The 24,639-nt window shown below is 53.9% G+C and overlaps 1 protein-coding gene across 1 annotated transcript in view; it reads right to left on the bottom strand.

The window, feature by feature from the left end:
• Nucleotides 1-24,639, bottom strand: part of CLIP2 (CAP-Gly domain containing linker protein 2) — a 68,979-nt gene that overhangs the window by 18,869 nt on the left and 25,471 nt on the right. The window contains exons 3-8 of the mRNA XM_006773411.2: nucleotides 18,190-18,740; nucleotides 11,450-11,574; nucleotides 9,768-9,981; nucleotides 8,760-8,957; nucleotides 7,285-7,388; nucleotides 5,436-5,496 (exon numbers count right to left, since the gene is read on the bottom strand). Coding sequence (XP_006773474.1) covers nucleotides 5,436-5,496; nucleotides 7,285-7,388; nucleotides 8,760-8,957; nucleotides 9,768-9,981; nucleotides 11,450-11,574; nucleotides 18,190-18,740 — 1,253 coding nt within the window. The remainder of the gene's footprint in view (nucleotides 1-5,435; nucleotides 5,497-7,284; nucleotides 7,389-8,759; nucleotides 8,958-9,767; nucleotides 9,982-11,449; nucleotides 11,575-18,189; nucleotides 18,741-24,639) is intronic.

A 24,639-nucleotide genomic window follows, 5' to 3' on the forward strand; every position in this document is an offset into this window, starting at 1 on the left:
GGCGGTGTCATCTACCATGAACAAGACAGGAAAACAGGTCGAGGAGAGGAGGTGGCTGAGGGAAAGAAAGGTCTGGTGAGGTGGGCCTGCCTCCTGCCCTCGTGTCCTGGCTGGGTTTCTTTAAGGGCACCCTGGGTCCCTTCTGTCACTTCCAGGTGGCCCACCCTTTTGCAGCTCTGGGGAGGAGCGCCAGCCTTCTCCCCTTCCCCACGGGGACTCTGCGGGCTGCTTTTCAGGCCAGGCCCAGGGTCCTGCACAGGCCACCAGGATGGATGAACAGTAAATGACCCCAGGATTCCTGGCCCTCAGGCCTGTACTGAAGGTGGATGAACCAAATGAATGGAAGGTTTTCAAAACTATACCCACATCATCATGGTTCTCCCAGCCTGGCCTCCCTAGTGGAGGCTGAGCTGTGCCTCCCACTGTCCAGCCCCAAGCCCAGCCTGTGGTGCCCTACCCCTACCCCCGGGCCCTGCAGAGACAGCCAGTCTCCCGAAAGCACAAGGGCATTTCTGTCCCAGCTTCACAACTCCCACTTCACACACTAACAAAGCCCGGCATTCTCTGGGCATCCGGCTGGCATTTGGGTTCCCATAGCAGAGCGGTGAGCACCAGACTAGCATGGAGACCAGTTCACGGTAGGGAGAGGCATGGTCCTCCTTACCCTCCCGCCTGTCCCCTCCTCGTCCAGGAGAAACAAGGTTAAAGCAAGTCCGTGGGGCGGTTCTGAAGAGGCAGGTTCACCAACGGGCACATATTTGTAAGAAGAATACACACCTGACACCGGCAGGGCTGAGGGCAGCTGGGTAAACTGGTACCTCCCGTCCCTGAAATACGTCTGCAATTCATCAAGAACTACTGAGACGTTCATGTCCGGTGGCCTGTGACCTTATATATTTCTGAGTTTTCCTAAAAGAACTAAAGAGGTTCCCTCTTTCTCTCTCAAGAGGGCAGCTGGCTGCAATGCTAACAAGCAGCTACGCTCAGTCTCTTCCAGAAAATCACAGGCTGACGATGGTGCCTCATCCCAGCCTCGCAGGCCATCTCCCTGCCCCCTTCTCCCCAATGGTGGGTACAGCAGCACTGCCCGAGACCCAGGCCAGACGGAGCATGGCCATAAATGCCCTACTGGTGGCCCTTCTGGTGGCCCCACAGGCAAGGAAAGCCCCGAGCCTTACAATTTAAGGGCCATTTCATTTGGTGTGTGTGTCCCCACCCCCAAGAGGACTCTTCTCCATCACCTTCAGAATATCTAGCCTCCTGGTCCATGGACGGGGGTCTTTGTGGGGGCACAGGGGAGCTCAGTGGAATTGCTCTGGTGCTCAGTTAATTAAGGTAAATTCGATGTAGGAGCTTAAGGGGCAGGCTCAGAGGCTTTGACCTCTGTGGCCCCCCCACCTTTGTGGGGTGGACGGTTTGGCCTTCCATTCTGCTCCAGGGCACTGCCCAGGGCCTGTGGGGGGCCACCGCACTCCTGTTTCAGACACTGTCAGGGCCCCTGGGGTTACTGTTCTGAAAGCCACCATCAAGGCCGTCTCCCCAGCCTGCGGGAGAGGCCACTGCAGGCAGATAAGGCCTTGGGCTCAGAATTGCACTTCGGGCAGCGCAAGGTCCAGACTCAGGCCACTGGACCCCAGGACTGGCGCCTTTCCCGGACCAGCTGGACTCAGAGGGGAGGCAGGGTTTCCGCCGGCAACGGGAGCCGTGACAGAGACTCCTGAGCATCCGGTCCTGGAGCTCAGTCCAGCCTGAAGGGCCTGCGGCTCATTTCCTTCTCCTCACACGGACCGTGTCACCCCATCCAAAGCACACAGCCACGCCGGGCACATTTTATTATTAATTAAACGGGGAAGGAGTTTCCCCAATTGCACAAGGGGCTCCTGAAGGTCATGGGCACATGTCACTCCTCTAGATGTCCCTTCAGGTCTCACACCAAATCCTCCTCAACCAATAGCTGATTCTGTGTTCATAAAACCGGCTCTTTCTGTTACATGAAAATGAATAAAAACACTGAGGGGCTATTTAATTAACACAAAATAACCTGAACCTTGGTGGCAGGGAGTGGCACAGGTTTCTATGATGCAACAGGGCAACACCTCTGTGGGGACCACAAAACACATCCCAGCCTGTGACCCGGGATTCCCTCCTGGAGAAGCACTGGCCATGCCCCTGCTCTGCTCTGGCTTCAGGGACATAAACGGAAAAAAGACAGACAGGGTCCCCACCCCCCAAAAAAGGGGCTCACATTCTAGGGAGGGGTGCAAACAATAAATGATCAGGGAAGATAACTTCAGGCTGTGGCTCAAAATAGGGACAGAGCACCGGGTGGCGGGCAAGTGGGATGGAGGTAAAGGAGGAGGCTGCGGAAGCTCCCAAGAGGCCTCCTCAAGGTGAGACCTGCAGGGGAAGCAGGGACCCACTGACCCAGGCAGGGGTGAGGAGTGAGTGTTTCCGGCAGAGGAACCAGCACTTGCAGAAGCTCAGAGGCAGACAGAGCGTGGGGTCTTCCGGGCCATTCTCCAGAGCCTGGCTTTTATCTAGGGTGGTGGCATGGATGTGTGAGCAGAAAATGGGCAGGATCTGGTTTACGTTTTTAAAAGATTTGGTCATATGATGTCTGCAGTTTGCTTCAAAATAACATGGGAGAGGATAGGGGAGTGTGGCTGAAACGAGTGACTATGAGGTGAAAATCGTTGAATGTGTAAAAGAGGGTTCAAAATTTTCCAATGTTAAAAATTGAAAAGATATTTTTAAAAAGTCTACGTGGCTTCAGTGTGAAGAACAGACAGTTGAATAAGAGCAGAAACATAGCAGCCAACTGGCTGTGCAGCTGTCCGAGGCAGGGCGCTGTGGCTGACCCAGGAAGGTGGGCGTGGGGATGAAGATCATTTTGGCGGCAAGGTCAAAAGGATGTCAGATGAGAGGTGAGGGAAAGAGAAGGTTCAAGGTGAATTTGAGCTGTGGGGCCTGAGCACCTGTGTGGATTGTGGGCCAGGTGTGAGATGAGAAAGGTAGCGGGGTGGTGTGAGGGGGAGACAGGAACAAACAGATCTGTTTGGGACATGTCACATGTGGGCTCCTGTACTGGACTGAATAGCATCCCCCAAATTTCATGCCCACCTGGAACCTCAGAACATGACCTTGTTTGGAATAGGTTCTTTGCACATGTAATTGGTTAAGATGAGGTCAGACTAGATTAAGGTGGGCCTGAAATCCAATGACTGTCCTTGTAAGAAGGTCACGTGAAGAGACACAGGAACACACAGGGAGGAAGGCCATGTGATGAGGGAGGCAGGGAAGCAGCTACAAGCAACCCACCAGAGCTGGGGGGGAGGCATGGAGCATTCTCCCAGAGGCCTCCAAAAGGAATGACCCTGCCCACACCTTGATTTCAGACTTCTGGCCTCCAGAATTATCAAAGAATAAATTAGTGTTGTTTTAAGCCACCGAGTTATAGTAATTTTTTTTATTTTACTGCAGACCCAGGAAAGTGCTACAGGTGCCTGTCACCGACCTGTCCAGGTGGAGATGACCAGGTGGCACGTCAGTGCAGGGCTCAGGGAAGACCCGGGGAATTGTGGGCTTATTAAGGACATTTAATGTCACAGGCTGGAAGCTCTCAGGAGAGTGTGGACCAAGAGGCAAGTGGGCCCGGACTGAGCCTTTGGACTGAATTAGCTGTCAGTCATTGTCTGTCCCACCCCCTGCCTCTCCCAGCCAAGACCAATTGGATCTGGGATGGAAGCTGATCTAAAGTCAGATAGCTTATTGGCTATCCTGGGATCAATCAGATTCTCTTGAGAGGACAGCTAGTAGCTAGTGGATGCTGGAGCCTGAGTGGGGCCAGGAGGCTGGGTGGGTGGTGGGGAGAGGGAACAGACGTACCAAGGGGCATGGAGACACGGTGAGAGAGACAGACAGACACGAAGCCTGACCACATGTCATGAGAAGAGGGAAATCCCTGGGTGGGAGAGAACGGGCTTGGATCCTAATGCTGTTTCTTGTTCCAGTTCCCTGAACTACCTGTGAGATTTCCCTGTAGGCTTTTCCCCGTTGACTGGAGTTGGCAGGAGGGGGTCTCTGTTCTTTTCACCTACAGGCACTTTTCCCAGAAGCCCACCCCACTGGAGGCAGCCATCCAGTGGGAAAGCCAGCCAAACATAACCCCATGACCTGCCCCCTTGGCTAAGAGGGAAACATCCATGAGAACACCCTGACGCTGGCCTGGGGCTCCTACGCCATGTTGTGCCCTGACATCTATCCTTTAAGCTTGAGAAGGAAAACCTGCCCCAACAGGGGCAGCTGGCAGTGACCCTGTGCAGATCATACATGTCCCTCCCCAGCGGGAGTCATCTAGGGGAGAGGACAACCATTCGCATGCTTTTGCGCTACTTTGGAACTTATAAGGATATTACTAAAGCTCTTTTACAAAATCAGAAACTGCAAGTTCCAATCTGAGCTCAGAATGATCTAGTGCAGTGATTCCCAAAGTGTGACCCTACAGCATCACCTGGGAGCTCGTTAGAAATCTCAGGTTCCACCCAGACCAGCTGAATGAGGCTGGGGCCAGCCTTCTGTATCTGAACAAGCCACCCAGGTGATGAACCCTCAAGTTTGAGAATCACTGACCTAGTTCGACCTCTTCATTTTACAGTAGAGCAAACTGAGGCTCGAGAAGGGAAGAGGCTGCCCAAGGCCCGCTGGGGCAGCTCAGCATGTGGGGAGGGACTGAACGCTCTGTGGTATCTGCATGGTTTCGTGAGGAGGGCTGGGATGGGGAGGGTGGGGTGCTTTACTAATTGATGTGAACACCCCGTCCCTCAGCTTAGAAAGGGTGGGCTGGATTGAAGAGTGCAAGGTCCACTGTGTCTAGACCACTTGTTCAGGCATTATAACAAGGAGGTGCTATAATGGCCATCCTTTCAGGCTGAGCTCAGGAGTCAGGAGTCGTGGCCCCTGGTCCCAGGGGCTGCTGACTTGCTCTATTACTGGGTGAGTCCATTTGCCTTTCTGAGTCTGTTTTTCCACCTATAATTTTTGTGACTCAACAACAAGCTAATTTTAGCCAAAATTTTACCTGGAACCTAAGATGAACTAAGGGCCCAAGGGCCACCTTTAGGGCCATTACCCAACCATGCAGGGACTGAGGAGTCCAGCCAATACGTCCTCAGGCCCTGTGGATGCCTTGATGGCCAAGACAAGAAGTATGGCCCCTCAGGCTCCGGGAGCTGAGCCATTCCCACCTGAGACATCTGAGTCTCTCATGACCAACCCCTCCCCACTTTCCCAGAGTATGACCCTTCTTCACTTCTCCCTCAAAACCCCCATGGCCCCTCCGAGGGGGCTCGGAATTGCTGCCTGGACCGCATGGCCATTTGCCCACAAGGGCTGGGCCTGGGGTGCCGAGCAAGCCAGGCGGTGCCTGTGACTGTTACCTCCAGGTCTCCCTTGGTGATGGACTCCTCCTCCACGCGGAACTGCAGGTCCTCCACCTTCCTGCGGGGAGGGGAGGGGGGAGAGGGAGCTGAGCGGGCTTTGCCCAGACAGGTGGGCTTCCCCAAGTCAGCAGTGGCAGAGAGATGAGGCCACAGATGGCCCAGAGTCCGAGGTCAGACCACACAGAAGGTGCTGTCCCCGTCTAGGGGACACCTGCCCAGAGCCACACGGATGATGGGGCAGAACCTCCTGCAAACCTCCAGCCCTCCCAGCTTCCCGGCCTGTGCTCCACACAGAGACCACGACTTCTCTAAAATGGGAGTGCTCAATGCCACATCCTCCTCCCAGGGTGGCTGTGGGAATAAATGAACACAGAGTGATGCTAGTGGCCACTCTGTTTTCACCACTGCAGGGGACGGACACGGCCATACGGAATAGTGAAGGGTGGGTGGTATAGTGGGGGGAGGCAGGGAAGGAGGGTAGGCTTTTCCCTGCTGACCCACACTCATTCACAGGCCTCAAAACTGGGGGCTACAGTCCCAATCTCACTGCTCCCTGAGGTGGAGGGCACCATCCGCAGGGAGACACATCCGCCCACCCGTGTGCCAAGACACCACAGGGGAGACACAGGCACATTACAGCTCACAAAGCGGCTCTTGTTGGGCTTCTGACAGCTCCCAGCATACAGATGAGGAAAACTGAGGCCCAGAAAGAGCAAGGGACCCGCCCAAGCGCATCCAGGGCAATGCTGGGTCTTGTACCCAGGCCCTTCCTGAACACAAATCCCACAATGTCTAAAGATCTGCTTTTGTTTTTAGGCAAGCAGGCGTGTTGCCATGGGAACCAGATGTGTGGACCCTGACAAGCATCTCTGGCAGATTTAAGTAAGCCCTCCCCTCCCCAGTCAGATGGTAACAGCCTGTGCAGCACATGCCTGGCTGAAAGCCCCAAAACAGACCCATGGTGGGCGGCTGCCTACTACATGGGGAAGGGAAGGAAGCCACAGAAATCTGTGTCAGCCAGAAGACAGAGAAGCTCCTGGGCCAAGGGAAACCCTGTCCCCCAGGCGACCCAGGACCAAGCCAGGCCAGGGTACCCACAGAAAGGGAACCACAGCCCCACTAGCCACCGAGCCTGGGCAGGAAGAACCAGCGAATGATGAACAGGCTGGTGGCCTGGGACAAGTCCCTTTTCTACCCTGAGCCTCCGTTTCTCATGAGTGACATGAATTAACACCTGCCTAGGCTAATAGTGAGGTTGAGACGGTGCCGGTACAGCACTCAGCATGCGGCTGACACCAGGTGCCAGGCGTTTCAAGCATCCCTTTGCTGCTGCTTCTCTAAGCCTCAGTCTCTTGACATGTGAAATGGGAACAGAGCTTCTGGACAGGAGCTATGAGCTCCATGCACAGAACCTGGCCCAGAGGGACGCTCAGCGGACCTGAGCTGGTTCAAGGGGTGAGAGCACTGGCTCTTCCTCATGGTGCATATCTCCCTAGAGGCACGGGGCACAGGCCAACCCCTCCACGGGGCATTCTCCTCATGACAGGCTTCCTGAGCCGTGTGTGGCAGGAACAGTGAACCCACACAAGTGGGAAGGACAGTGTCCCCATGTGTTCAGCACATGCCAGGTGCTTTACTGGAATTATCGTGTAAGTGCCCCCAACAGCTTGTAGATATGGGGATCACCAGCCCACATTACAGATGAGATGACTGAGGCCCACAGAGCTCATGTCACTAGTCCAGGTGACGCAGCCTGTAAGTGGTGGAAGCCGGATTTGGACCGGGGTCATCCTACAGAGGCGCAGAGAAAATGTGCTCCCAGGATCAGGGCAGGGGCAGCACATACCTCCTCTCCTCCTCCAGCTGGTTGGACAGGTCTACCTTCTCCTTCCGCACGCTCTCCACCAGCAGCCGGGCCCGCTGCAGCTTCTCCTCTGCTTCTGCAACATACTGGGCCCCCAGCAAGGGCAGAACAGGGTCAGCCTCCTTCTGGGGACCAGGGGCCAAGTGAGGGAAGGGTGGGAGGTAGCAGGGGTGGTGCAAGGAGTCAGGCCTGGAACCCTAGCCACCCCTACTCCCCTGCCAGCCTTAGGTGAGCTTGGACTGTGGGCCTGATGTGAGGGGTAGGCCTAGCTGCGGCCTCACCCAGTGGGAACCTCAAGTCCACCTGCCCCCATATCTAGCACCCCAATATCTGCCACCTCCCCCAACTCCCAAGGACCTAAAACACACTGTCCTGTGAAGGCCCCTGCCACAGCACACATGAGCTTGGCCTTATTTTTTAAATATATTTTTATTGATTTCAGAGAGGAAGGGAGAGAGAGAAACATCAAAGATAAGAGAGAATCATTGATTGGCTGCCTCCTGCACGCTGCCCCCTACTGGGGATTAAGCCTGCAACCTGGGCAAATGCCCTTGGCCAGAATCGAACCCAGGACCCTTCAGGCTACAGGCCAATGCTCTATCCACTGAGTCAAACTGGCTAGGGCTGAACTTGGCCTTATTAATTCCAGCACCCAAAAGAGCGGTGAGCTGGCCCCAAATGGGGGCAGTGGCCCAGGAGGGGGCTCTCATGCAGGTGACAAACATCAGGGAAGAGTAGACATGCGACAGCAGATGACTCAAGGCTGTGGGCAGGGGATTACTTCCCTGAAGCCCAACCCACGAATCTGCTCGAAAGTTCAATCTGAAACGGGGACAGGTGTACACAGAATATGTGTGCACGAGAGTTATTTTGAAAAAGTGAGAAACTGGAAACAATTTAAACAATAGCAGGGGACTGGCCACGTCAGCAAGGACGCAGCCTGTGACAGCGGCAACGCAGCTGTTCAGACGGGGAAGAATGTTCCATGACCGAGGAAAGGCTCGTACTGAGGAGGTAGGAAAAAGCAGGGGACATTTATTTCCAGGTTCTTTTTCTAACTTTCTTTTTTTAAAGATGTTTTTATTTATTTTAAGAGAGAGAGGAAGGGAGAGAGAGATAGAAACATCGATGGGAGAGAAATATCAACACTGATCGGCTGCCTCCTACACAACCCCTGCTGGGGATCAAGCCTGCCCCCCAGGCATGTGCCCTGACCGGGAATCGAACCGTGACCTCTCAGTGCACGGGTGCACACTCAACCCCTGAGCCTCACCGACCGGACTCTATCCAGCTTCTGAAAGTGTGTGAACCTATCCACTGGAAGGACTTCCGCCAGCTGGAGAAGGAGTCTTCTCTGCACATCCATCACCTGCGCTCTGAGTGTGAGTGACCTGTGAGCCTGGCCTGGGAGGCTGCTGGTGCCCCTCTGGGTGCCCACTGCCCGCTTGCCCACCCACCTGCTCATGCTGCGCCTTGAGCAGGGCAATCTCCTTCTCCACCTCGCAGATGTGGCTCGTGGCCTTGGCCACCTCAGCCCGCTCCAGGTCCCGCTCAGCCAGCAGCTGCTCAATGTGCTGCTGCTTCTCCTTCAGTGCCTCTTGCAAGGCAGTCGTGCCGGAGATCTTGCGGGCGTAGCGGGAAGAGGTCTCCGTGAGCTGCAGGAGGGCATGGGTGCAGGCAGGACTCAGGATCTGAGCACCATCCAGATAACCGACAGCCACCCAGCAGGTGGGGGCCCAAGAGCCTGCACTCCCAGGGGCCTGCTCCTCCCCATGCTAGTGCCCCTGCCTACTTGTGCAGGGGGAAGCGTATTATTTCAGATTCAGGAAACTCCCCCCTCCCAGGAGAGTCACAGCCGGGGCCACCTTCTCCTGAGTCAGGAGGAACCTTCCATCCTAGACCAGCGGTTCTCAACCTGTGGGTCACGACCCCTTTGGTGGTCGAACGACCCTTTCACAGGGGTCGCCTAAGACCATCCTGCATATCAGATATTTACATTATGATTCATAACAGTAGCAACATTACAGTTATGAAGTAGCAACGAAAATAATTTTATGGTTGGGTCACAACATGAAGATCTGTATTTAAAGGGCCAGCAGGTTGAGAACCACTGCCCTAGACTGAGCTTGGCTAGAAGCTCTCTGCCCAGAAGGGCAGCCTCACCTTTTCCCCTCATCCAGGGTGCCTGTGGCAACCTTTTTGAAACCTGCACCTGTATGACCTGCCCTGCATCTATATGACCCTCAACTCCCAGGAAAGACTCAGGCTACTGACAAATCAGTAATATAAAAATAACAATAATGTAAATGGATCAATTTTCCTCGTTAAAAGATATGTGCTTTCATCTCTCCTCGAAAACTCCAGTCTGAGGATGCCTGGCGCTAATGCAAGTCAGGGGCACCTGGATCCCTCTGTCCTCAATTCTCACACATACATCAGGACACCCCTCCCAGCCCCACCCTCACCAGGCCACTGCGGCTGGGCCGGCCCCCCACAGAGGAAGCCACAGAGCTGACGGAGCTGATGGAGGAGCTGCTGGGACTGTGGGTCAGCGCTGACACACCCATGGCCATACGCTTGGTCTTCTTGGCTTTGGCTGGGCTGGTGGACGGGAAGCCGATGCGGATCACCTTGTGGATGGGCGCGAAGAGACCAAACTTGGGTGGGCACTGGAAGTACCTGGGGAAGCAAGAGAGACCCATGCTGGCATCATGGCCGCATAGCCTGCAGCTTCACCTGCCTCCCCACCTCCTCAGAGCCCAGTAGAGAGGCTCATCCTTATGCTACAATCACCCATATCCCAAGACCAGTAGGAGAGACTCCCAGAAAGGGATTAGAGTAAGTAGGGCCTGAGATACTTTGCAGCTGTGAACAGCTGGGGCCGGGGCGGGGTGTCCTGGTGTATGTATGGGGGTTGGGAACAGCTGTTGGGCATATCTGGGGGGAGCAGGCGAATAACAATTACTGAGCACATGCTCTGCCCCAGTCCCTTTTCATGAATGCTCATTTTAAGCCCCCAACCACTCCACTATTGTCTACATTTCACAGATGAAGAGACAGGTTCAGAGAGGTTCAGTAACTTGCTCACAGTCACACAGCTGGTCAAGTGGCAATGCTGGGAATGGAACCTCTAGCCTGCTGGGCTCCAAAACCGACTATGCTTGGCTCCATTCAGAGGCCACCAGGCATATCTGCAGCCCCACTCTCATGGCTACCCCTGGTCCACCCCAGACCCAAGGAACCTCATCAGCTATCTGCCACGGAACTCCCTGAATAGAGAAGCAAAAGTGTGTGTGTGTTGGGGGTGGGGGTGGGGGGCTGCTACCTAACCTGCCCCTGAGGTCAGAAAGCAGGAGTAAGTTGAGAGAAATATCGGTCTTGAAAACAGGAAGGCAAAGTGTTGTTATGGAAACTCTGGGTGATCTCTTGAAATCTCTCCGGTCAAGGATTCTAATGGGACCAGGCAAGCTAGTTCTGTCCAGTTTCTGACTCACTTTGAAACAACCACCCCGCCCCTCCTCTTCCTGCATTAAGGTCTTTGCTCGGGCTGTCCCCCAGCCTAGCATAGCTTCCTTCTCAGAGCTGCCACAGACTCATCTGGGCCACAGAAGCTAATCCAGGCATAGCCAATGCAGGAACGCAGTCCATCTAGCCTGAGCCCACATCCCTGACACTGCTCACCCATCATATCACCAACCCCATCCCCAATGATTGAGACACAGTCTTAGACCCCCTTGACCCCGCATTCCCACAGTCAGTTCCCTTTAACTGGAGATGGCGTGGAGCATAGAAACAGTTGTGATCCCACCCTTGCCTGCAGAGCTCACTGTCTGATTTCCTGTGTTGCCCAGAGAAATCCTAAGGAGGCAGGGACCACTGCCTCTCCTAGCGTTTGCCCGACTCTGTGTGACCTTGAGCAATGACCTTTCTGGCCTCCGTTCCCTCATCTGTAAAATGGAGATGATAGCTCCACTATCTGCCCTGCACACTGCTGTGACAGGATGGAGGCAGCATCTGTACTGTGGTGTCTGGCACAGCCACCCACACACTCAACACTGGCTTCCTCAGCTGCCCCATTCTTGTCCCCTGTACCCACCCCAGGCAAAGACAAGCCCCCTCCCACACTCCTGGGGGAAGCCCGCCGTACCTGGTGCCTGCCACCGCCCCATCGTTCTTCCCAAGGGGCTCGTCCAGCTCCACGCCACACCATTCGCCCTTGGCAAAGTCCGTCTCCCCCACATAACGCACCACGCCAGTTTTTGTCCCGCCAACCTGTTGGCACACGGAGAGACTCAGGGCTAGTGCATACAGTGGGCATGGGCAGAGGTGGTGCAGGCACCCAGGTGCCAGTCTCACCCCACCCCTCCTTTCCAATGTGCTGGAGAGAGGAGAGCTGGGGTGAGGAGGGATACAGGTATAACCAGTGCTTCTCGGGGCTGCCCCTGGCAAGAGCTTTCAGACGGACAGGTAGACCCGCATTCAAACTCTGCAGTGTGAGCTTGAGCACGTTACCGAACCTCTGAGCTTCAGCACCTTCATCTGTGAAAAGGGTTTTGTGAGGGCTAAGTGCTGTGTGTGCAGTACATACTAGAGTCTCAATACATTTTATCCTTTAAAATGGATGTTTCAAATGGTGGTTGCCAGGGGCTGGCAGGAAGAGGGAAACGAAGAGTTGTAGCTTAAGGAACAGTTTCAGGTTTGCATGATGAACAAAATCTGTAGATCTGTTGCACGACAGCATCAATGTACTTAACATACTGAACTGTACACTTCAAATGGTTAAGAAGGTACATATTCTTTTAAAAAATATATTTTATTGATTTTTTTACAGAGAGGAAGGAAGAGGGATAGAGAGTTAGAAACATCAATGAGAGAGAAACATTGATCAGCTGCCTCCTGCACACCCTGCAGTGGGGATGTGCCCGCAACCAAGGTACATGGAATTGAACCTGGGACCCTCGAGTCCGCAGGCTGACGCTCTATCCACTGAGCCAAACCGGTCAGGGCAGGTACATTTTCTTATGTGTATTTTACCACAGTCAAAAAATTCACAGGATAGAGTAATAAGTGAGACTATTACTGTAAAAATAGTTAAGTTTTTAAAAAATTAAAGTTATTTATACATAAAGAGTCAGATACTTCTAAAGCCGCCCTGGAAGTTTCTCTGCTTCTCCCCAGAAGCAAAACGGTAACTCTTTTAGCTGAACTGCTTGGTATTTTACCTCCATATTTCTAACTGACATGCTTATGTTGCTACTTTGTGCCTTTTCAATTTTGGGTGCCATTCACTGACTTCCCATCAAGGAAGGGAGGTGCTAGATGCCCATCACCGCTGCTTCACACCTACTTCCGGGCTTGCCACCCCGTAGGGTTGTTGGTCAATCCGGGTTTACAGAGCTATGACCAAGCAAGCAGTACTCAGGGCCGCTCTCCCCTGGGGTGGGAGTCTGGCTAGAGCACTAACAAGCCTGCCCCCGCCCCAGCGAGGTGCTGCTACAACCTTAGTCCTCAGCTGCCTCCGGAACGGAATCCTCTGTCCCTTTCTGTCTTTAACAGGATGAAACCAGGCAGGTATCCTCAGAGATGGGAGCAGAGCGGAAAGAGGGGGACAGTCTCCAGAGGGGACGGGTCTGGTGTTTGAGCCCCGCCCAGGCCAGCTCACCTGATTCTGCAGCGGCTCCCTCCCGTGTGTGCCAGGCCTGCCCTCCAGTGATGAGAACTGCCCCTTCTCTATTTAGTATTTTTTGAAAGTAAGATATTTAAATAGATTTTATTGATTTTTTACAGAGACAAAGGGAGAGGGATAGACAGTTGAAACATTGATGAGAGAGAAACATTGATCAGCTGCTTCCTGCACACCCCCTACTGGGGATGTGCCTGCAACCAAGGTCCATGCCCTGGACCGGAATCGAACCTGGGACCCTTCAGTCTGCAAGTCAACGCTCTAACTACTGAGCAAAACCGGCTAGGGCTCTATTTACTGTTTTTATTATGCTGCCCAGGATCAAACTGCTGTCAGGGGCAGAGCTGAGCTCATACCTAGGCTTGTACAACCCCTAAGCCTACCTTCCCACTTTGCCACCTCGACACCCCCTGCTGGGTGTTTGACCCAGGGGTTGTGGGGGCAGGACTGGTAGAGAGAGAACCTCATTCTTCATCTCTCAGGACCCTGTTCCCATACCTAATCGGGCCAGTTGCCAAGAGGACCCTGGAGGGACACAGCCCTGTGGAGAACCGACCGACCCAGTGGGGGAGTATTGCTGGTCAGACTGCCTGGTGGGCTGGTACACTCTGGTTACCTGCATGCTAGGCTGGCCTCGGCTGTGAGCTTTAAGATGTACTGGGAGCCTGGCCAGTGTGGCTCAGTGGTTGAGTGCCGACCCATGAACCAGGAGGTCAGGTTCGATTCCGGTCAGGGAATATGCCCAGGTTGTGGACTTGATCCCCAGTGTGGGGCATGCAGGAGGCAGCGATCAATGATTCCCTTTCAGCATTGATGTTTCTATTTCTCTCACCCTCTCCCTTCCTCTCTGAAATCAATAAAAACATTATAAAAAATATGTGCTGGGCGAGGGTAGCAGGTGGTTCTCTGGAAAGGTCCCACCCCTCTCGGGTTGCCTCTGTGGCCAGTACATGAAGAAAGGTGAAGGGACGGAGCCTTCACCTACATGGAGCTGCTCCACTCAGATCCCGCTTCAAGGACGGCCTGGCTGCCCTGCTTCGAGCCCCTCGGGACTGGCCCTTGTTGCAGGCCCCCCTCACATGAGCTGAGGCCTTTGCTGGGGCAGCCACACCAAGTGACTGAAAGGTGGACACCTGGCTCAACACGGGGTGCTGTGATGGACAGTCTCTCTCTAAAGCTCCCGGGCTGGCCAAGCTCTATCCCCCTGCGTGCAGTCTGACTTCTCCTTCTGCCCAGTCTCCCATAGATGCTGAAATCCTTCATCAACATCTGCACCGCAAGCCCACCTCAGCAGCTACTCCTGGAGAGCCCGACCTGTCATGGCAGCCTTTCTGCCACTGACGTCCTTGGGGGTCAGAGAGCTCTCCCACCACCTCACATCTGTCTCCACGTCTTTGGCCTGGGGCGCCTCCTGGAGCCACAAGCAGCCAGCCAGGCCTCTTCCTTCCTGAGACACCGTTCTCTGTTCCTTGCTAATTATGCCCCACAGTGTCAATGGTAGATGACCAAGACATTTCTGCTCCCCCACCCAGGCTGCTGGGCACACTGAAGGTGGGGGACACAGGGGACGTTCCTGGGCTGGTAGGTAGAAGCCCAGAGTCCCCATCTCAGCCTTGCCCATGCCCTGCTGTGTGACTCTGAGCAAGTACTTGCCCTCTCTGAGCCTCACTGTCCTCACTCAAACAACAATCAGGGCCTGGTGGTTTCTAACCCAGCAGGCCTCTCTCTGAGTCAAGATCGGCTCTCACTGGTCAATGACCCGCAGGTGGGGTTGTCTTCCCAACCTCTCCTGTCACCGGGTCTCACCCTGCCCTCTCGGTTCCTGCTGCTCTGCATTTCCAACCTGGAATGTCTTTTGTCTTCAACAACCTCAATCCTAAACTGGTGGTTGCGTGGCTGGTCCCTGAGTCTGCCACACCAGCCATGCCGCCTCTGAAACCGACTTCCCTAAAATCCATGCAGACAGACCACCTCCTGGGCTACGGCAGGGGTAGAGGGTGAAAAAGCCAGGCAGGACAGCCAGCCTCTGGGCCCAGCTCGGCTGCTTCCACTGTAGGTGCTGTGGGAAACGCGGGCCTCTCAGCCTGTGAAATGGGCGACTGTGAGAACAAGAGGTGATCCACGAAACCCAATGCACAGCTCCAAACAGCATCTGAAAATCGGGTCAGACAGGCATGTAATACAACTTCCAGTATTTAGGTGACACTATTCGGGGAAGGGGAGGCATGTTTCTCCTGTGGTCTCCAGGTCTCCTTCTCACCCTCCAGAGGTTCCTCCAGGGACCAGGGCCTCTCAGGGCTGAAGAAATGGATGGTGGGTGTAAAGTTTTCGGCACAGGATTCCATTCACAGCAAACGCTTGACCAATAGAAGCCAAGGACATTCAGGCCATTGTGAGCCACCGTGTGCCCTCAGGGAGCCTCCCTGAGCTCTGAGCACTTCACTGCACCCAGGACCCCCTGGCTGAGGAGAATGCCCACCCATCATGGAATTTAAAAAAAAGTTTTTATTGATTTTCAGAGAGAGCAAGGGAGAAGGAGAGAGAAATAGAAACATCAATGATGAGAGAGAATCGTTGATCGGCTGCCTCCTGCACACCCTCTACTGGGGATGGAGCCACAATCGGAGCATGTGCCCTGATTGGGAATCGAACCATGACTTCCTGGTTTATGGGTCAACACTCAACCACTGAGCCACACTGGACAGGCCCAATACGGACTTTAATGCTGACAATAGCTAACACTTCACAGAGGTTACACAGAGCCACGCAAGACAGATGAACTATTATCCCCATTTTACAGTAGAAGAAACTGAGGTAGAGAGGATAAATAACTTGCCCATGATTATTTATCTAGTACATAGACCTTATGGGGTAGTGTTGAGGCCCAAATGAAACCAGGATCCAGGGATATCTTTAAAGTGCAGCACAACTTAATAAGCATAAATACCATTACTTATGTTCATAAATAATGAACACAGCTCACACATTTGACCCAGGTGAGAAGCGGGCTTGTGGTTGGTGAAGCTAACAGCTCAGGCAACAGGGACCCTCACCTGCATTGACCTCTTCCAAGGCCCTGACAGTGCATTCATGGGAATCACATGATTTACAAAACTTTCAAAAGCAGTAGTTTTTTATATAGTTTTTCCTAGAGTCCCTCATCCTCAAATTGTGTAAGGTCAGGCCTCTATAGTCACCCATGTCCGGGATGTAATTTTTTAAGGGTGAGACAGGGACCGGAGGAGAGGTGTCAGGTGTTCACAGCAGGTCCAGGGGAGAAAAGCAAGGTCCAGGGTCAGCAAGCCAGCTGGGTCCTGGCAGTGCTGGACCAGCCAGGAGGACTAACCCAAGGGCAGCTGCAGGCGAGGGTGGGGGGGCGGGGCAGGTGAGGCCCGATCCTTGTGGTAGAAACAAACCCCTCGTTCAGATTCCTCTTCCCCACCAGAACCCAAGGGCATCTGGGCAGGTACAGCTAATGAGTGAATAAAGGGATGAATGGCCCATCAGCTCCTGGCTGTGAGTCCGGGGCAGGCTGTTTCCCAGGCTGCGCCCAGTTTCCTCATCTGTAAAACGGGGGGGATAACCCCTATCTCGTAAGGCAGAGGGGAGGACCCATAGGGACAAGGTACAGAAAGTGCTGGTCAGATGCCCGGCATGGGGCACACCCCCCAGAAAGTGTGTCTCAAAGAGAGGACTCAGCCCACTTGTGGCTGGGAAGTCAATGGGGCGTCTGCTGCTACTGCTGCCAGCTCTGATGAAGGCTTGAGGTTTCAATGGGGAAATGGGTATAAACATTTCCTCTCGTCCCCCGCAACCCAAATGCGCTTCCCAGAAGCCTCCAGAGAAGCCATGGCCCTGTGCGAGGACTCTGGAGTGGGGAGGGAGGATCCCAGGTGATAACTTGTTGGGATCCCCACATTGGGACTCCAGAGCCCGCCAAACCCTTCCCCGCTCAGCCTGAGAGCTCCGGCCATGTGCTCCCCACCCTGAGGTGGGAAACCCCTCCACGCGCCCCCACCTGACCTGAGCCCAGGAACCGCTCTCTCCACCAACTGATACCTTTCCTTGGCTCCTCAGACCCCAGGCCTGCCTGACACCCTTCAGGTATTTTTTTTTTTTAGAAATTATCTCTTCTTTATTGCTACATTCATATAAAAAGTTTGATATATTTGGGCTGGTAAAAGAAAGCCACAGTATATATAAAGAAAGTTGTAGGAAGTTAAAAAATATATGGCTTTAGTGTTTGTAAAAGCAGTTATGAATTGCTCCTTGGGTTTACGTATCCAGGCGATTGCAATTTTGGGTTTGGAACTCTTGGAAGTCCTCTGGGATGGTGTCATTGCAGCGATGCTTAAGGTTGGACCAGATGCTGTTTGCTTGGGAGAAGCAGAAGACGCCGAGCCAGCCTCCTCGCGTGGTGTTATTCTCACCTACCCAAAACCATGGTTCTTGAAGGACAGGGTCAGCCCGGAGCCACCTGGGCCCTGGATTTGGCACAGCAGGTCTTGGCCCTGTCCTGTGTGCCTTGCCACCCCCAGCCTAGGTCTGGCTCACAGCAGGTGCCAGGAAAACACTCCCACATTCATACTACAGGATGAATCCAGACGCTGAAGGGCTTGAGGGCAACTGCGCCCTCTTACTCCTGCCCCAATAGCGGGAGTACTGGAGAAGAGGGACCCTGGCAGGCAGACTTGCCTAGAGAGCCCGTGGGCTCTTGTGACCCAATTCTCTCCTCCACAGCAACAGTGATTAATTACTCTCCATTATGGTTAATTAGGTGTCTGAACCAACCCTGGGCCAGGGGTCTTGAGCACTCTAGTCCCTGGCCATTTCAGTATAGGCCTGGCACATCCATGATGGTGGCCCAGATCAATGGATATCATCAATAATAGATAATAACATTATGGGGCACTTACTAAGTAGAGGCACCATCTAAAGGCATTATACATATTAATGCATTTCAACTTATGAGGAAGGTACTATTAAAATTCCCATTTTATAGATGGGAAGACTGAGGCCCAGAAAGGTTAAGACACCTGCCCAGGGTCACGCAGCGACAGTCTGCAGAGCCCACTTAACCTGTCTCCCTGGTCCCTCTGTGTGGTTCTAACAAGGAGTGGGTGACCCAGCCGGGACCCCACCCCTGTCAGCCCCCTGGTTCCAGTTTGCCTAGTGGGTTGCAGCAGTGGGGGGAAGGAACTCACCAGCACACGGTCTCCCAAGCGCAGGTCCTTGTCACCCCGCTTCACGGAGCCACTGTCCGAGAGGTTGGAGCCCGACTCGTTGCCTGTCTTGACGGAGCTGTTGAGGACACTCTCCCGAAGCGGGATGACGCGGCTGGTCAGCGGGGGTGTGGCCGTGCCCGAGTGCAGCGACAGGTTCTGGGCGGTCAGCGACTCCACCGAGTGGGTGTCGCTGCCCGAGCCCTCAGCCGTGGGCTGCCGGGTGAGCTTGGAGGGCCGCGTGAAGATGCCCTGCAGGGCCGGGCACTCAAAGTAGCGCACGCCGCCCACAGCGCCGTCGTTCTTGCCCACGGGCTCGTCCAGCACCACGCCGGCCCACTGGCCGGGTGCAAACTGTGTCTCGCCCAGGTACTGCACCACACCTGGCTTCACGCCATTCACCCATACCCGCTCGCCGACCTCAAAGTCCCCCACGAAGTCATCGCCCACCTCGGCTGCCTTCGGGCCAGGCTTCTCAGAGGCAGCAGGCACAGCCACAGAGGGTGCCGAGGCCTGCTTGTGCAGTGGGGAGCCTGGAGAGTGAGGAGAGAGGCAATGGTTAGGGCTGAGTGAGAGCTGGAAGGTGCCAGTGCTGGTTACCTGATGGGGAAACTGAGGCAGGTGTGGTTGGCAGTGTGAGCTTGGGCAGGTCTCATTCTTCATGGACCTTGTGCCCCAGCAAAAGACTATTCCTTGACAGCTGGCCATAGCCACAGTCATTTTGGGGCAAAGAAAGAGCCAGGAAAAATATCTTACTCCACCTCTAAACCTCCCCTCTCGTCCTCCTTCCCAAGTCTGAGCCTCAGGGCTGTGCAGACCAGAACAAGTGGGAGGGAGGAAGGCGGGAGGAGGAAGCAAGTGTGTAACCTCATTCCTAGGACTGACCGTAGGGTTCTCTGGCCTGAACTGGGCCCCCTAACCCAGTCCTCCTTGTGGGAAGGAGGACCCTGAGGCTGAGAGAGGCAAAGGCCTCGCCCAAGGCCACACAGCAGAAATGGGACTCAAACTCTGGGAGGGGCCTACCTCCCAGGAGGTAGAGAAGGGAAGCAACTTGCTCAAGGTCACTCAGGAAAGGACAAAGCAGAGCTGGCCCCACCGTGCTCTGAGTGTGTGTGGCTCCTGGGTCCTAGGCTCCTGGGAAGGTGGGAGCTCAGAAAGCCTTCCTGTTTGCACCTCAAGGTTCCGAGGCTGCCCCTCCTTCCTGCCGGACCACGCATCAAGCAGAGGAGAGCTCATCCTTCTCTATTCCAGAGGCGATGGGCTTGTGAAACACAGACGGAGACAGGGGCAAGCAGGTGTTTCTGACCCTGATGTTTCCATGGGCAGCCAGTGGAGAGGGCCCGGGGCAGCAGCTCCAACCTGAGTCCTCCTTTCATCCAAGGCCAAGGGCCCCGGGGCCCCGGCCTGGCTGGATGCTGTCTCAGGCTGGAAACCAAACCTTAAAGACAGAGCTTCCGGGACGAGGAAGCCACGCAATTCCAAGGCAGGCCCAACACACGAGGCCAAGCAAGCAGGTCTCCCTCTGGCACTGGCAGCGGTGGTGGGAAAGCACATGGCACCCAGGCCCGAGCAGCCAGGACAGGGTCCTGACAGGCGGGAAGGGACCACCTCTCACCTGGGAGCTGGGCTCCGGGAGATCAACGAGCTTTAATGCTGAATTTGATCAACAACCGCAGTCATCAGACCCACTGACGGATGCTCTGTGCATGGAGGCTGGCATGTGGCAGCCGCCCAGCCCTCACAGTTAACCCTGCGAAGGGATTCTGCTGTCCCAGTTTTACAGCTGAGGACACGGGCCCAGAGACGGCAGGTGCTTCATCTCAGCTCCCAAGCAGTAGGCAGGAGAGTCAAGCCCTGGCCAAAGGCCGCTGGCTCCTGGTGCAGGGCACTTGCAAATCATCTAAAAAACGTACATACAATGCCCACAATACCCAGCCCCAAACTACCATCACCCCAAACCGTGGACTCCCCTGAATGGACCTATTTCCCAGAATCTGGCTAAACCCTAGAGTTCCCTACAATCAGGAAACAATCTCATCTCTTACTTCTTCGTATGTAAGGATGTCCCCCTCCATTTCTTGTGGAGATGAGGTGCCTGAGTGGGACCCTGGTTTGGGGCCCAAGGCTCTCTTCCACCACCGAGATCCCAGGAAGCCGAGGTCACAGTGACTGAGGGGGCAGGTCCTGGAGCCCAGCAGTCCTGCTCTGGAACCCAGCTTCCCCCGCCCCACCTGTGGCGCTCACCTGCACCTCTCTTCTGGGCTGTTGTGTGACGATAGGGACAGTGCCTGCCTGGTCCATACGTGTCCCCAAGAGTGCTGGCTTTTGTTATTTCATGAGAATGACTTATACAAAAACTAAGGGGCTAGAAAAAAATTAAAAATCACAAAAGGCCCAGGAGACAGAAGAAGGGCTTCCAGGCAGGTTCTGGTGATCTTGGGCAAGTGGCTCCAGCCTTGAGTAAAATAAGGGGGGGGGGGAGGAGAGTCCGAATTTCTCCCTTTGAAATTGACATAAAACACCGAGTGCAAGTCAGCTGACACAGACCCCATCCTGCTGGTTCCTTGTGCCTGGGCCGAGCTCCTGAGAGTCCTCAATCTTGATTTAGGATTTAGGGCAATCCTGTACCACAAAGAGCTTCTGCTGGGACCTAGGTCAGACAGGCACCTCCCTTAGGCAAAGCTGCTCTGAAAAGCAGGCAGAAGGGAAAGAAGCCCCCATCCGCTTCTAACACTGCCCAAGGGACCGGTGGGCCCATCAACAATGAGGTGTCGATGTGATCACCATTAAAGCAGCAACTAGCATTTATGAAGTGCCTAGTGCATGCCCCAATAGGCTTTTAATATGCTGCATTATCTTGCAGAGAGGAAACAGAGGCTATGGGACTTGTCCCCTGTTATCTAGGCAGGAGTTGGGCCCTGCTGGTCTGGCCCAGAGCCCTCCCTCTTAATGAGGCCCCAGGAGGCACACATGCCTAGCAGGTGTCAGTGTCATCTCCGTATCCATTTCTACAACACTTCCCTGTGCCAAGGGCCTGCGTGATGTTGATGTCTGTTACCGGAACTGAACGGTGGTCCAGGTACGAGCCTTCTCTGCCTATCCTTTGCTTTCAGAGGAGAGTCCCAGGTCGCAGGGAACCCGGCTATTCTTGGCAAAAGGCTGCCTACTCAGCTGTCTTCCCGCCCAGCTGTCCCGGCTCAGGCAGACCCTCAGGTAATATTTCTTCCCCACCTGCCCCTTCCAGGGGCCACAGGCCCAGGGACCAGTTGTTTCAACAGCTGCTAAAATCCAGGTCAAACCCTGGGGCAACCGCACTCTGGCATTTCGCTCCATTTTTCCTCTTTGGCAAACCCTCATCAAATCCCCCTCTCACACTGGGGAGCGCTCAGCAGCCTGAACATGGGGAGGCATGGAAAACCCTTGCAGGGCCAAAAAAGAAGGAACTCTTACCTTTTGCAACAGCATGGAGGGACCTGGAGAGCATTGTGCTAAGTGAAATAAGCCAGCCAGAGGAAGACAAGTATCACATAGTCTCACTTTTATATGGGATCTAATGAACAAAATAAAACGACGAACAAAATAGAAACGGAAGCATGGATGCATGGAAGAGACTGACAGCTGTCAGAGGGGAGGGGGCTTAGAGGGCTGGATAAAAGGCGAAGGGATTAAGAAAAAAATTTTTTAAAAATATGTATATATATACAGACAACAGTGTGGTGATAGCCAGAAGGAAGCGGGGTGGGGAGGGTAGGTGGGCAAAGGGGGAGAAAGGGGACAGAAAGAGACTTTGCTTGGGGCGATGGGCACACAATGCAGAGTGCAGGTGATGTTATGTTGAGTTGTACACCTGAAACCTGTATGGTTTTATGAACCAATGTCACCCCAATAAGTGCTTTTTAAAACTCACTAAAACAAACAAACAAGCAAACAAATAAAATAAAACATAATTTTAAAAAACAAAACCCTTTCAGAGTCCCCTTCCCTCCAGGGAGCCACTGTAACATGCTGGCTAGGCCTGGCCAAGCCCCTTCTCTTACCTGGGCCTCAGTTTCCCCGTGGGACAACTAAGAACTGGGTCAGAATAGCCAGGGACCCGGCCAGCACTGACATTCTATGGACCCCGTCTCTCCTGGAGGAGCTGCTATGAGTACTCCAGCTCTCGGACCTGGCCGCCCCCTCGCGGCGCTGAGGCGCTGAGGCGCTGAGGCGCGCCCTGGAAGCTCCCTGAAGCCAGGATCTGGGCCCTGCTCCCTCCAGGTTCCTGCACAGAGCAGCAGGGGTCTCTCAGCAAACCCCCGAGGCAGCGACAGACAAAGCTCACAGGAGCAGCTGATCCTTTCCTAGACGCGGGCATGAGGACATTTCTTGCTGGTTTCAAGTTCAAAGTAGAACTTGGATGGAAAGGGCTAATGGACACGGTGTGGAGTGACAGCAGCTGGTGGCCTGGCCCACAGTGGGTGGAGGCGCAGGTGAGAAGACATCCTCCCCTCTTTCCACAAGGACTGAAGTCCCACCTGCCTGGGGAGGCAGGGACAGGTCCTTTCCACACCTGCCCATCTCAGCCGCTGAGGGTCAAGAGGTCAGTGCCCCTGACTTCAGAGCCAGGTACAGTATGTATTAAAACTTTGCATGGCACACCAATGTGCTGCAAAACCCTGGTTAAAACCGCTATCCCAGAGGAAAGCTAAGAGCTCTCTTCTCTCTTCAAAAGCAAACTTCTATTCCCGTTTGGTCTTCCTGGGAGCTGCCTCCCCATCTCTCCTCTCTCCCCCGACTGGCTCTCCAACAGAGCCCACTGTGGCATCAACACCCCGGCCCATGAAACAGCAGCTTCTCCTCCTGTTGTCCTCCACTTGCCTTCCCAGCAATCAAGCTTTCCTTTCTATTTAAATGTTTATCACAGAGGTCTTTCTAATGCCACGGAAGAAAATTAGAAAACATAGGTTAGCGATTTTTTAAAAAATTAAAGCACCCATAGTCCTATCATACAGACATAACACGGTTAACGTCTTGGTGTGTGTTTCTCTAGGCCTTATATGTACATGCATATGTACTGCATAGTTGAAAGCACAAGCAAGGCCATATATAGATATGACTTGGTCTCCTGCACTTGGAGAGGTGGGTATTTCCCATCCGGCACCATCGCAGGAAGTGGCTCCATCCGCTGAGGAGATTCTGCTTCCCAGGCCCTCTCTGACCCTCAGCTCCCGACCCCTCCCCATGGACACTGCTGGAGGGAGGCTGACAGTGCCCCTTCCCGGACCTGTGGTTGCTGTCCCTGCTGCCCACCCTCTCGGAAAACTCCCTGTTTCTGTGACAGGACTGGGGGCCTCTCTGCCTCTTCCACCCTGGTGGTCCTTCCCAACAGGGCAGCCCCTGTCCATTCCTCCTCCCACCTACATTCCAGCCAGTAGTTGCTGGTAAAGGCTGAACAACTAGCTCTCTGGGAGAAAATAAATAAATAACTCTGATCTGTATGTAGCATTTGCCAATTTCCATGGTGTAAATTTTCCCACCCTGGCCAATTTCAAACTACCAGCATGATATCACTGAACATGGTGTTGGAAGAAATGATACAGTATTTCCACCATAGAATAAATAATCTCAAAAACACAGATATTATAAATCTTACCATGAGTAAAATAATAGCAGTATGAGGGTGCAAACACTACCAGAAGTACTACCAGAAGTCATGAGTTTTGAACATATTACCTTTGTTTTTTAATAGAATTTACTTAATTGTAAATTTACACAATCTGCTTTAAAAAGAATAATGGCTGTGATTAACATCTGACTGGCAAAATTCCTGAAATTTCACAACTGGTCCTTGTGAGCTGGCATGGGTTGGCACTACCACACCACCAGTTCCAGCCCAGCCCACACCCTGGATGGGTGGCTGATCCAAGACACGTATACGTTCTCTACATACCCCACAAATGAGAGATTGGAGGAGGATACAGAGAAGCACCAAGTCCCTGACAGTCTCCACTCAGAGGGCACGGGGGGAGAGGGGAGAGGCAGGAGAAATGGCCTCCTTCTCCGGTCAGTGCCTGGGGAACCCTGACCTACACTGTGACTGTGCTCCCCACATAACCTTACCCTCTCCGGAAGCTTCAGCTACTGCCTGTATACTGACATACTTCTGCTTTTTAAAAGACACTGATAAATCCTCCTTGTAAAAGATCTAAATGACACCGGAAGATATAGAATGAAGTTGGGCCCTAACTGCACTCTCCAGCTCAGATTCCTTCCTTGGATACCAGACCTGCCCACCTAGCAGCTGCCTCCTCCAGGATGTCCCCCAGAATCTCACACTCGATGTCCTGAACCAAAGGACCCCTTCCCCCCACCTCCTCTAAGAGCTCTTCCTCTGTCCTCCCCATCTCGGAAGTGCCCCCTACCCATTCCTTTACTCAGGCCCAGACCTTCATT

The sequence above is a fragment of the Myotis davidii genome, unplaced genomic scaffold, assembly GCF_000327345.1.
Source record: "Myotis davidii unplaced genomic scaffold, ASM32734v1 scaffold726, whole genome shotgun sequence".
Taxonomy (NCBI): Eukaryota; Metazoa; Chordata; class Mammalia; order Chiroptera; family Vespertilionidae; genus Myotis; species Myotis davidii.